The sequence below is a fragment of the Choloepus didactylus genome, chromosome 10, assembly GCF_015220235.1.
Source record: "Choloepus didactylus isolate mChoDid1 chromosome 10, mChoDid1.pri, whole genome shotgun sequence".
In the NCBI taxonomy this organism is placed as follows: domain Eukaryota; kingdom Metazoa; phylum Chordata; class Mammalia; order Pilosa; family Megalonychidae; genus Choloepus; species Choloepus didactylus.
In genome coordinates this window covers 21896573-21910526 of record NC_051316.1, presented here as the reverse complement: position 1 = coordinate 21910526, position 13954 = coordinate 21896573, and the positions used below count along the sequence as shown (strand labels likewise).

Genomic DNA, 13954 nt, shown 5'->3' with positions numbered 1-13954 from the left:
TGCAGTCTTCCCATCCCTGAGTCACCTGTCCCTAAGTCCCTAGTGATATGTAAAGTAACTGTAGGTGGCATCCTACCAGTGGTAAATGCATTCTGATATTTCTAGTGTCTTTTCAAATCCCTTGGGTCAAGATTCCTAGCCCTTCCTGCAGTGGCAGGTTATCTGTGGGGTTTTATTCTATTTTATTTTTTTAAGAGACAGACTGTCTATGTTTTGAGACTGATCATGTAGGTAATTCCAAGAGTTAAGGTTTAGGCCCTAAAATTAATTTGTTTCCCAGGCCTAGGTCTCAGATCCCTGGGAAAAAAAGCAGACCTCGTGAGGTAGGAAGCAGGGAGTGTTGGGAGCTACAATCTTTCCTGAAGGTAATGTCCCTCTGACATTTCATTTCTCACCAGAGCTTCAGGGCCAAGGCAGAGGAGTGAAAATGAGCATGTCATGATATGCTTGGCCAGAATGAACCAGACCTGATGATGTTGCCACCTCTAGAAGCCACTATGTGACAGTAGATTGTTAGGATCAGCTTTGAGAAGAGTGAGGTGAGCTAGGGAGACCCAGAAACAGGCTACCCAGGAAAGGCCATTTAATAGGGAAGCTTATAAGGGCAAGGTCTGGAGATAAGGGAAAACCAGCCAGAGGTTAGAAAGTTCTGTTTCCACCCAACCCTAATGGGCTTCTATTGTCTTTGTTCTCCACTCTATGCAAATTATGCCTTACTGTGACTCATGTCTGTTACCTCGTGTGACACTACTGAGACAGCCTAACCTTGGAAAATCCTAGAATGATGGTTCTCGAAGGGTTTCTGTGGTTAACTACTTCAGACTTTTTTGGGCCTGATGAATTTAGTAACTTGTCCGCGGACATCCAGTTTGTTTGTGGCAAAGCCAAAAGAAAAACAATGCACTTCACTCTCTCATGGATAAGTCACCAACTACACCTTATCAAAAGGGCCTTTTGAGAAACTACACCACAGTTAAAACAAATAATTTAAAATCCTTGCCTTAAAGCATACTCATTCCTTTTACTCTGCTTTCTGTGGACTTTCTATGTCAAGAGGTAAACAATATTGCTGAGAAAACAGATACGTGATTCACTAATGAAAGAATACTGTTTTATCCTTTGGTGTATCGTAATTCAACTAATCCTCTTTTGTTTTTATTTATTTGTGTTTTTTGTCAAAAGGACATATGCATTATTGTTACATAGATTGAGGAAATATTATATTCATCCACTGAAGAGCTGCAGGTTTAACGCTCCATGATCATTTCAGAGTTGCGAACGAACGGATAAACCACCCCAACATGGTCCTCCTCATGCCTGTCAATTCCTCAAGTGTCCTCTTTCCATAGGGAGGCTGCTCCCCAGCTGGAGTGTCAGATTTTTAGTGGGGTGAAGGTAGAAGCTGTAAGGCTCACCAGATCTTATGACCCCTCTTCTCTTTCTGTCCCCACAGTTGAATCGACACAGTTTTTTGCACTCTCCTAAAAGCCACAGAAAATGAAAAAATTTCAGGTAAGCTCTGTTCATTTCCCACTTTGTATTGTAATGGACTTATGAGTTTTGTAAGGGTCCATACATTAATTAGAAAAGGTGAGCTAGAAATAGATCAAATCAATCTTTAAGGAACATTCCCCATTAATCCTGATGTTTGCTGTCAGTTTTTGGTTGGTAACCTATGTCAAGACAAGTAGCTTCCTTCAGTTACCAGTTTGCTAAGATATCATATTAGGCATGAATTTGCATTGAATTATATTGAGTAGTTTTTGTATATCTATTGAAAGAAAGACATAGTTTCTTTACTTTTATTAGTAAATACTGTGAATAGCGTAATCTATTTCTAAAGTTAATGTATTCTGAAATTCTTGTATATACCATACTTACTAGTAAGTGGTGAGTTTTTCTTACACATGTTCCTGACATTTTTGTTGTGATTGTTTTGCTAATATTATATTTAGGATTTTTATTTCTATATTCCCAAGTTAGATTAGACTATAATTTTCTTGTATTCCTATCTAATCATGCTATCATGATTACTGTCTCACAAGGAAATAAGGTGCTTTCTGCTCTTTCTTTTCTTTCTATTGAGATATATTCACATACCATGCAGTCATACAAAACAAATCGTACATTCGATTGTTCACAGTACCATTACATAGTTGTACATTCATCACCTAAATCAATCCCTGACACCTTCATTAGCACACACACAAAAATAACAAGAATAATAATTAAAGTGAAAAAGAGCAATTGAAGTAAAAAAGAACACTGGGTACCTTTGTCTGTTTGTTTGTTTGTTTCCTTCCCCTATTTTTCTACTCATCCATCCATAAACTGGACAAAGTGGAGTGTGGTCCTTATGGCTTTCCCAATCCCATTGTCACCCCTCATAAGCTACATTTTTATACAATTGTCTTCGAGATTCATGGGTTCTGGGTTGTAGTTTGATAGTTTCAGGTATCCACCACCAGCTACCCCAATTCTTTAGAACCTAAAAAGGGTTGTCTAAATTGTGCGTAAGAGTGCCCACCAGAGTGACCTCTCAGCTCCTTTTGGAATCTCTCTGCCACTGAAGCTTATTTCATTTCCTTTCACATCCCCCTTTTGGTCAAGAAGATGTTCTCCGTCCCACGATGCCAGGTCTACATTCCTCCCCGGGAGTCATATTCCACGTTGCCAGGGAGTTTCACTACGCTGGTGTCTGATCCCACGTAGGGGGGAGGGCAGTGATTTCACCTTTCAAGTTGGCTTAGCTAGAGAGAGAGGGCCACATCTGAGCAACAAAGAGGCATTCGGGAGGAGGCTTTTAGGCACAACCATAGGGAGGCCTAGCCTCTCCTTTGCAGCAACCGTCTTCCCAAGGGCAAAACCTATGGTAGAGGGCTCAACCCATCAAACCACCAGTCCCCTATGTCTGTGGTCATGTTAGCAACCATCGAAGTGGGGTAGGCGAATACCCCTGCATTCTCCACAGGCTCCTCAAGGGGGCACTACATCTTTTTTTTTCCTTGTTTTTCTTTTTTTTTTTTTTTAACTTTCCCTTCTTTTTTAAATCAACTGTATGAAAAAAAAGTTAAAAAGAAAACAAACATACAATAAAAGAACATTTCAAAGAGACCATAACAAGGGAGTAAGAAAAAGACAACTAACCTAAGATAACTGCTTAACTTCCAACATGTTCCTACTTTACCCCAAGAAAGTTACCTAATATACCAACATTTCTGTGAACTTGCTCCTACTATATCCATCAGAAATTAACAGACCATATTCATTCCTGGGCATCCCCAGAACGTTAAATAGCTTATCTGTTCTTCTTGGATTATTGTTCCCCCTTCCTTAATTGCTCTCTATTGCTAGTTCCTCTACATTCTACATTATAAACCATTTGTTTTACATTTTTCAAAGTTCACATTAGTGGTAGCATATAATATTTCTCTTTTTGTGCCTGGCTTATTTCACTCAGCATTATGTCTTCAAGGTTCATCCATGTTGTCATATGTTTCACGACATCGTTCCTTCTTACTGCCGCGTAGTATTCCATCGTGTGTATATACCACATTTTATTTATCCACTCATCTGTTGAAGGACATTTGGGTTGTTTCCATCTCTTGGCAATTGTGAATAATGCTGCTATGAACATTGGCGTGCAGATATCTGTTCGTGTCACTGCTTTCCGATCTGCCGGGTGTATACCGAGAAGTGCAATCGCTGGATCGAATGGTAGCTCTATATCTAGTTTTCTAAGGAACTGCCAGACTGACTTCCAGAGTGGCTGAACCATTATACAGTCCCACCAACAATGAATAAGAGTTCCAATTTCTCCACATCCCCTCCAGCATTTGTAGTTTCCTGTTTGTTTAATGGCAGCCATTCTAACCGGTGTTAGATGGTATCTCATTGTGGTCTTAATTTGCATCTCTCTAATAGCTAGTGAAGCTGAACATTTTTTCATGTGTTTCTTGGCCATTTGTATTTCCTCTTCCGAGAACTGTCTTTTCATATCTTTTGCCCATTTTATAATTGGGCTGTCTGTACTATTGTCATTGAGTTGTACGATTTCTTTATATATGCATGATATCAGTCTTTTGTCAGATACATGGTTTCCAAAAATTTTTTCCCATTGAGTTGGCTGCCTCTTTACCTTTTTGAGAAATTCCTTTGAGGTGCAGAAACTTCTAAGCTTGAGGCGTTCCCATTTATCTATTTTTTCTTTTGTTGCTTGTGCGTTGGGTGTAAAGTCTAGGAAGTGGCTGCCTAATACAAGGTCTTGAAGATGTTTTCCTACATTATCTTCTAGGAGTTTTATGGTACTTTCTTTTATATTGAGATCTTTGGGCCATTTTGAGTTAATTTTTGTGTAGGGGGTGAGGTAGGGGTCCTCTTTCATTCTTTTGGATATGGATATCCAACTCTCCCAGCCCCATTTGTTGAAAAGACCATTATGGCTCAGTTCAGTGACTTTGGGGGCCTTATCAAAGATCAGTCGGCCATAGATCTGAGGGTCTATCTCTGAATTCTCAATTCGATTCCATTGATCTATATGTCTATCTTTGTGCCAGTACCATGCTGTTTTGGCAACTGTGGCTTTATAATAAGCTTCAAAGTCAGGGAGTGTAAGTCCTCCCACTTCGTTTTTCTTTTTTAGAGTGTCTTTAGCAATTCGAGGCATCTTCCCTTTCCAAATAAATTTGATAACTAGCTTTTCCAAGTCTGCAAAGTAGGTTGTTGGAATTTTGATTGGGATTGCATTGAATCTGTAGATGAGTTTGGGTAGAATTGACATCTTAATGACATTTAGTCTTCCTATCCATGAACATGGAATATTTTTCCATCTTTTAAGGTCCCCTTCTATTTCTTTTAGTAGAGTTATGTAGTTTTCTTTGTATAGGTCTTTTACATCTTTGGTTAAGTTTATTCCTAGGTACTTGATTTATTTAGTTGCTATTGAAAATGGTATCTTTTTCTTGAGTGTCTCTTCAGTTTGTTCATTTCTAGCATATGGAAACATTACTGACTTATGTGCATTAATCTTGTATCCCGCTACTTTGCTAAATTTGTTTATTAGCTCTAGTAGCTGTATCATCGATTTCTCAGGGTTTTCTAGATATAAGATCATATCATCTGGAAACAATGACAGTTTTACTTCTTCTTTTCCAATTTGGATGCCTTTTATTTCTTTGTCTTGCCGGATTGCCCTGGCTAGCACTTCCAGCACAATGTTGAATAACAGTGGTGACAGCGGGCATCCTTGTCTTGTTCCTGATCTTAGAGGGAAGGCTTTCAGTCTCTCACCATTGAGTACTATGCTGGCTGTGGGTTTTTCATATATGCTCTTTATCATGTTGAGGACGTTTCCTTCAACTCCTACCTTTTGAAGTGTTTTTATCAAAAACGGATGTTGGATTTTGTCAAATGCTTTTTCAGCATCTATTGAGATGATCAATTGATTTTTCCCTTTTGACTTGTTAATGTGTTGTAATACATTGATTGATTTTCTTATGTTGAACCATCCTTGCATGCCTGGAATGAACCCCACTTGGTCATGGTGTATGATTTTTTTAATGTGTCTTTGGATTCAATTTGCAAGTATTTTGTTGAGGATTTTTGCATCTATATTCATTAGGGAGATTGGCCGGTAGTTTTCCTGTTTTGTAGCATCTTTGCCTGGTTTTGGTATTAGATTGATGTTAGCTTCATAAAATGAGTTAGGTAGTGTTCCATTTTCTTCAATGTTTTGAAAGAGTTTGAGTAAGATTGGTGTCAGTTCTTTCTGGAAAGTTTGGTAGAGTTCCCCTGTGAAGCCATCTGGCCCTGGGCATTTATTTGTGGGAAGATTTTTGATGACTAATTGGATCTCTTTGCTTGTGATTGGTTGGTTGAGGTCTTCTATTTCTTCTCTGGTCAGTCTAGGTTGTTCATATGTTTCCAGGAAATTGTCCATTTCTTCTACATTATCCAGGTTGTTGCCATACAGTTGTTCATAATATCCTCTTATAATTTTTTTAATTTCTTCAGGATCTGCAGTTATGTCACCTTTTTCATTCATTATTTTGTTTATATGGGTCTTCTCTCTTTTTGATTTTGTCAGTCTAGCTAGGGGTTTGTCAATCTTGTTGATCTTCTCAAAGAACCAACTTTTGGTGATATTTATCCTCTCTATTGTTTTTTTGTTCTCTGTGTTATTTATTTCTACTTTAATCCTTGTTATTTCTTTTCTTGTACTTGGTTTAGGATTGGTTTGCAGTTCATTTTCTAGCTTCTTCAGTTGATCCATTAGTTCTTTGATTTTGGCTCTTTCTTCCTTTTTAATATATGCGTTTAGTGCTATAAATTTCCCCCTTAGCACTGCTTTTGCTGCATCCCATAGGTTTTGGTATGTTGTGTTCTCATTTTCATTCGTCTCTATATATTTAGCAATTTCTCTTGCTATTTCTTCTTTAACCCACTGATTGTTTAGGAGTGTGTTGTTTAACCTCCAGGTATTTGTGAATTTTCTAAGTCTCTGATGGTTATTGACTTCTAATTGTATTCCATTGTGGTCAGAGAATGTGCTTTGAATAATTTCAACCTTTTTAAATTTATTGAGGCTTGTTTTATGTCCCAGCATATGATCTATTCTGGAGAAAGTTCTGTGAGCACTAGAAAAGTATATGTATCCTGGTGATTTGGGATGTAATGTCCTGTTTATGTCTGTTAAATCTAATTCATTTATCAGATTGTTTAGATTTTCAATTTCCTTATTGGTCTTCTGTCTGGTTGATCTATCTATAGGAGAGAGTGATGTGTTGAAGTCTCCCACAATTATTGTGGAAACATCAATTGCTTCCTTTAGTTTTGGCAGTGTTTCTCTCATGTATTTTGTGGCACCTTGGTTGGGTGCATAGACATTTATGATTGTTATTTCTTCTTGCTGAATTGCCCCTTTTATTACTATGTAGTGGCCTTCTTTGTCTCTCAAAACATCCCTGCATTTAATGTCTATTTTATCTGAGATTAATATTGCTACACCTGCTTTCTTTTGGCTGTAGCTTGCATGAAATATTTTTTTCCATCCTTTCACTTTCAATTTCTTTGTGTCCCTGTGTCTAAGATGAGTCTCTTGTATACAACATATTGATGGTTCATTTTTTTTGATCCATTCTGCGAATCTATATCTTTTAATTGGGGAGTTTAATCCATTTACATTCAACGTTATAACCGTGAAGGCATTTCTTGAATCAGCCATCTTATCCTTTGGTTTATGTTTGTCATATTTTTCCCGTCTGTCTATTAATATCCTTTATTGTACCCATACCGAATCTCTTTAGTACTGAACCTTTCTCCAAGTCTCTCTGTCCTTTCTTTGTTTCTCTGTCTGTAGGGCTCCCTTGAGTATCTCCAGTAGGGCAGGTCTCTTGTTAGCAAATTCTCTCAGCATTTGTTTGTCTGTGAAAAATTTAAGCTCTCCCTCAAATTTGAAGGAGAGCTTTGCTGGATAAAGTATTCTTGGCTGGAAATTTTTCTCACTCAGAATTTTAAATATATCGTGCCTCTGCCTTCTTGCCTCCATGGCGGCGGCTGAGTAGTCACTACTTAGTCTTATGCTGTTTCCTTTGTATGTGGTGAATTGCTTTTCTCTTGCTGCTCTCAGAACTTGCTCCTTCTCTTCTGTGTTTGACAGTGTGATCAGTATATGTCTCGGAGTGGGTTTTTTTGGATTTATTCTATTTGGAGTTCGCTGAGCATTTATGATTTGTGTATTTATGTTGTTTAGAAGATTTGGGAAGTTTTCCCCAACAATTTCTTTGAATACTCTTCCTAGACCTTTACCCTTTTCTTCCCCTTCTGGGACACCAGTGAGTCTTATATTTGGACGTTTCATATTATCTATCATATCCCTGAGGTCCATTTCGATTTTTTCAATTTTTTTCCCCATTCTTTCTTTTATGCTTTCATTTTCCATTCTGTCATCTTCGAGGTCACTGATTCGTTGTTCAACTTCCTCTAGTCTTGTACTATGAGTGTCCAGAATCTTTTTAATTTGGTCAACAGTTTCTTTAATTTCCATAAGATCATCCATTTTTTTATTTAGTCTTGCAATGTCTTCTTTATGCTCTTCTAGGGTCTTCTTGATATCCTTTGTATCCCGTACTATGGTCTCATTGTTCATCTTTAATTCTTTGAGTAGCTGCTCTAGGTGCTGTGTCTCTTCTGATTTTTTGATTTGGGTGCTTGGGCTTCGGTTATCCATATCGTCTGGTTTTTCATATGCTTTATAATTTTCTATGGGGCTGGCGATGGGCAGGAGTGTTTCCTGTCCACCAGGATGATGGCTGTGAGCGGACACCCCCCTTTTCTTGGGAAGTTGTGGTGTTTAGTGAATTTTCTCAGCCACTGGATTATTGCCTTTTGTCTCAGAGCTCTCTTAGTTCTGCTCTTGACTTGACCTGCCCAAATTGCAAGTCTTTGAAGCTTTCTGTATTGGGCTTCTTAGAGTAATTGTTTTACAAAAAAAAAAGGATTAAAAAAAGGGCCCTCCTCAGAGATCTAATGGGTTATTGAATTGCTAAGAGACAAAGCAATTAGGGCCATTAAGGAAAGGTCCACAGGGCAGAGAGATCAGCTTTTCTTCGGGATTTGCATATGCGCCTCAGGGCCTTTGCTCTGTCCTTCCCCTTTCTATGTTCACCAGAACTCCAGAAATCCTCCGCTTTTATTTTGGAGTTTTTCGTGCTGTTTTTTCTATGTCTGTCTCCTCTCTGCTGGGCTGGGTGCTCTCAGATTCTCTGGTGTCTGGTCTCAGTCTATCTATGGTTGGAGTTTGGATCAATAGAATGAGTTTCCGATAAGGGCTGCCACTGCAGTTCTCCCTTCTCCTTCCTGGAGCTGACAGCCCCTCCTCCCACAGGACTGAGCCTGGCAGGGAGGGGCGCGGGTCCCCTGGTTGCAAAAACTTACAGATTTCGCTGATCTCAGCAGTTCCACGTTTTCATGAGTGTTGTATGAAGTATGCCCAAAGTCAGATTGCTCTGTGGTGTCCAGTCCACGCAGTTCCTGGCTTTCTACCTACTTTCCTGGAGGAGTAACTAAAACATACAGCTCAGCAGTCCGCCATCTTGCCCCGCCTCTCTCTGCTCTTTCTTTTCCTTCCTAGTAATTTAGGTGACAAAATTGTTACTTGTAGATTTTTGTAAAATCCACCTATAAAAATGTTCCTTGTGGGGACTTTTTGGGTGCAGAGTTTGATTACTGAATCATATTATGAAATAGTCATATATCTATCCTGGATTTCTGTTTTTTCTTCATTCAATTTTTTCCTTCTACATTTTCATAGAAAAGTCTTTATCCTCATGAGCTTGTTCATGGTATTCTTGTAGGATTTTAGAGTTTTTATCTGCCTTTTGTTGTATGAGTAATTCTATTTTTGATCAGTTTTTATATTTTATTTCAGTATTGAGGCTGCCAATCAGAAAAGAAAAATATATCCTAGTTGGTGCAATTTGGAATCTAAAATTTCAGGAGTCAAGGGTCTTGGCATTTTGTGCTGGCAGTATTCTCTAAATAATTGAGTAGAGGGAACATACAGACACCATATTTGTGTTCTCCACCTCTACACACCCACCTGTCAGCACATTTTTTGAGAAGAATATACTTTCTCCACTGTATTGCCTTGGAGTTCAAAGTGCTCTATATCCATGCTCTCTATCTGGAGTCTGTTCACTTGGTTGATCTGTGTTTATCCTTTTACTACTACCACATTGTGTAGATTAGTGTCACTTATAGTAAGTCTTGAAATGAGGTAATGTGTCTTCCAACTTTGTTCTTTTTTTAATGATATTTTTCTATTGTAGAATCTAACATATATACATAGAAGTGATAACTTTCCAAGTGCAATTTAACAAGTAATTAGAGAGCAACTTTCAAAGAATAGTATAGGTTACAATTCCACAGTTCCAGTTAGTTCCCTATTATGAAATATAACATATATACAAAAAGGTAGTATCTTTCAAAGTATGATATAGCAAGTAGATATATAGGAAATTTCCAAAGTTGTTGTGAGTTATAGTACCATAGTTTCAGTTATTTCCTGATTGTGAAATCTAACATCTATGCAAAATTGTGTGTCTTTCAAATTACAATTCAACAAGTAACTATAGAACAAATTTCTAAGGATGCTATGTGTTACAATTCCATGATTTCAGTTCTTTCCTTCTAGCTATTCTACTACCCTAGCAACCAAAAAAAAGAAAATTATATAAAGATTCAGTATTCATAATCCTTTGTTAAATTCCTTCTTGTCTGTTGCCACCCCTACCTCTAGTTTAATCACTTTCCCAATCTTCAGGGATGTCTAGGCAGTGACCATGCTAACCTGTTCATATTGAAAAGTGGTGTCAACTTTATGAGAAAGGGAACACATCTAGTTGATGTCCTTGAAGAGGCTATTACCTCTGGGTTTTGGGACTTACCTGACATAGAAGCACTCTGAAGGATTTATGTTTCTGAAGACAAAACTTAGTCAGTGAAACTTTTATAGAGTCTCATATAGGGATCTGAGTATTCTTTAAGGTTTTCAAGACTACTGTTGACTTGGGCTTATCATATTGTAGTCATTTAGCATATCTAGGTGAAGGTTGCATGGGAGTAACCAACAGGACAGCCTCTTGACTCTATTTGAATTCTCTTCATCACTAAAATCTTATTTTGTTGCCTTTCTTTTCCCCCTTTTGGTCAAAAAGGCATTCTGAATTTCTCAATGCCAGGGTCAGGCTCATTCCCGGAATCCATGTCCCACATCGCCAGGATGCATCTTGGGGGGTCCTATCCCATGTTGGGGGGATGGTGATGAATTTATTCACAGAGTAAGTCTTAGAGAAAGTCCACATTTGAGCAACAAAAGAGGTTCTCTGGAGGTGACTCCTAGGCATAATTACAGGTGAGCTTAGCCTCCCCTTTACAACCATGACTATCACCCAAGCAAGCCCCAATACCGAGGGCTTGCTTTTTAAAGTAGGGGGATCCAAAGTTCACATAGCATATGTTATGTCCATTGTAATCCATCCATATCTCACATTATTATCACTTAGTTGTACAGTCCTCATCACTCTTCATTTTAAACAATTCTTATAACCCAAAACATCTCATAGCTCTTGTCAGCCCTTAATTATTTGTCCCTGGTATTTGTGTAATACTAATATGATATTCCTATTAATTATAGTCCCTAGTATGCAATATGTAGATTTTTCCCATATGCCCTTCTGTTGTCAACTCTCTGTGCTAGTGTCATACCTTAGAAGTATATCATGCAATCACCTATCTATATTTGTGGTGCTGATATGTGGGAAACATGCCTTTAAACAACCCTTATCAATCCTATTCGCCTTCAATACAGCTCTGATACTCATAATCCCGTTAACAAACAATTGTCACCCCTATCCATTAATGTAGCTTTAATCATGAACATATCTGAACATACTAGATTATCATTCCTCCTCAATAGCTGCTGTCTATCACTAGATCCCCAATATTCTATATTATAAGACATTGATTTTACATAAAAGTGGTAACATACAATATCTCTCCTTTTGTTTCTTGAGTTATTTCACTAAGAATTATATCTTCAAGGTTCATCCATGTTGCCGTATCTTTCAGGACCTTGTTGCTTCTTGCTGCTGCATAGTATTCTGTTCTAGTTTGCTAATGCTGCAGAATGCAAAACACCAGAGATGGATTGGCTTTTATAAAAAGGGGGTTTATTTGGCTACACAGTTACAGTCTTAAGGCCCTAAAGTGTCCAAGATAACACATCAGTAATCGGGTACCTTCACTGGAGGATGGCCAATGGCGTCCGGAAAACCTCTGTTAGCTGGGAAGGCACGTGGCTGGTGTCTGCTCCAAAGTTCTGGTTTCAAAATGGCTTTCTCCCAGGATGCTCCTCTCTAGCAAGCTTGCTCCTCTTCAAAACGTCACTCACGGCTGCACTCCGTCCAGTCTCTTTGAGTCAGCATGTTTTATATGGCTCCAGTGATCAAGGCCCACCCTGAATGGGTGAGGTCACACCTCCATGGGAGTATCCCACCAAAGTCACCACCCACAGCTGGGTGAGGCACATTCCAAGCAAATCTAACCAGCACCAAAACGTCTGTCCCACAAGACCACAAAGATAATAGCATTTGGGGGACACAATACATTCAAACCGGCACATATTCCATCGTATGTATATACCACATTTTGTTAATCCACTCAACTGTTGAAGGACACTTGGATTGTTTCCATCTCTCGGCAGTTGTGAGCAGTGCTGCTATGAACATCGATGTACAAATGTCTGTTCATGTCACTGCTTTCAAATCTTCTGCGTATATACTGATAAGTGGAATTGCCAGATCATAGGGTAATTCAATATCTGGTTTTCTGAGAAACTGCCAAACTGCCTTCCAGAGTGGCTGTACCATTAGGCAGTCCCATCAGCAACAAATGAGAGTTCCAATTTCTCCACATCCTCTCCAGCATTTGTAGTTTCCTGTTTGTTTGATGGCAGCCATTCTTATTGATGTGAGAGGATAGCTCATTGTGGTCTTGATTTGCATCTCCCTAATAGCTAATGGAGATGAACAATTTTTCATGTGTTTTTTAGCCATTTGCATTTCCTCTTCAGAGGAATGTCTTTTCATATCTTTTGCCCGTTTTATCATTGGGCTGTTCATACTATTGTTGAGTTGTAGGATTTCTTTATATATGCAAGATATCAGTCTTTTATCGGCTACATGGTTTCCAAATATTTTTTCCCATTGCATTGTCTGCCTCTTCACCTTTTTGACAAAGTCCCTTGAGGTATAGAAGCTTTTGAGTTTCAGGAGTTCCCATTTGATGCAACCTCCTAATACTAGGTCTTGAAGATGTTTCCCTACAATATCTTCTAGAAGTTTTATGATATTATCTCTTATATTGTGGACTTTGATCCATTTTGAGTTAATTTTTTATAGGGTGTAAGGTAGGGGTCCTCTTTCATTATTTTTGTTATGGCTGTCCTATCAGCTCAGCCCTATTTGTTGAAGAGACTGTTCTGTCCCAGTTCAGTGGATTTGGGTGCCTTATCAAAAATCAGTTGACTGTATATCTGGGTTCTATTTCTGAACTCTCAATTCATTTCCATTGATCAATATGTGTATCTTTATGCCAGCACCATGCTGTTTTGAGCAGTGTAGCTTAATACTAGGCTCAAAGTCTGGAAGAGTAAGTCCTGCCCCTTCATTCTTCTTTTTTAGGATGTTTTTGGCAATTCGAGGCCCCTTTTCCTTCCAAATAAATTTGATAACTAGCTTTTCCAAGTTTGCAAAGTAGGTTTTTGGAAATTTTATTGGAATTGCATTGAATCTGTAGATCAGTTTCAGTAGAGTTGGACATCTTAACAATGTTTAGTATTCGTCTGCATGAGCATGGAATATTTTTCCACCTATTTAGTTCCTTTTTTATTTCTTTTAGTAAAATTTTATAATTTTCTGTGCAGAAGTCTTTTACATCCTTGGTTAAGTTTATTACTAGGTACTTGCTTTTTTTAGTTGCTATTGTGAATGAAATTTTTTTTATTACCTCTTCAGTTAGGTCATCACTAGTGTATAGGAACATTACCAACTTATGTGCATTAATCTTATACTCCACCACTCTGCTGAATTTGTTTATTAGCTCAAGTAGCTTTGTGGTTGAATTCTCAGGATTTTTGAAATATAAGATCATATAATCTGCAAATAATGACAGTTTTATTTCTTCCTTTCCAATTTGGTTGCCTTTTATATCTTTGTCTTGGCAAATTGCTCTGGCTAGAACTTGTAGCACAACGTTGAATAATAGAGGCGACAGTGGGCATTCTTGTCTTTTTCCCGATCTTAGGGGGAAGGCTTTCAGCCTCTCACTGTTGAGTACTATGCTGGCATTGGTTTTTCATATATGCCCTTCATCATATTGAGGAAGGTTCCTTCAA

The 13954-nt window shown here is 38.3% G+C and overlaps 1 protein-coding gene across 2 annotated transcripts in view; it reads left to right on the top strand.

Annotated features, from left to right (window-relative positions):
- The window catches only part of LOC119505038 (zinc finger protein 665-like), a 78960-nt gene that overhangs the window by 36444 nt on the left and 28562 nt on the right, over positions 1 to 13954 (top strand). For both annotated transcript variants that reach the window (XM_037797728.1, XM_037797727.1), the window contains exon 2: positions 1454 to 1512. In XM_037797728.1, the coding sequence (XP_037653656.1) occupies positions 1498 to 1512 (15 nt within the window). In that variant the 5' untranslated portion in view covers positions 1454 to 1497. The remainder of the gene's footprint in view (positions 1 to 1453; positions 1513 to 13954) is intronic.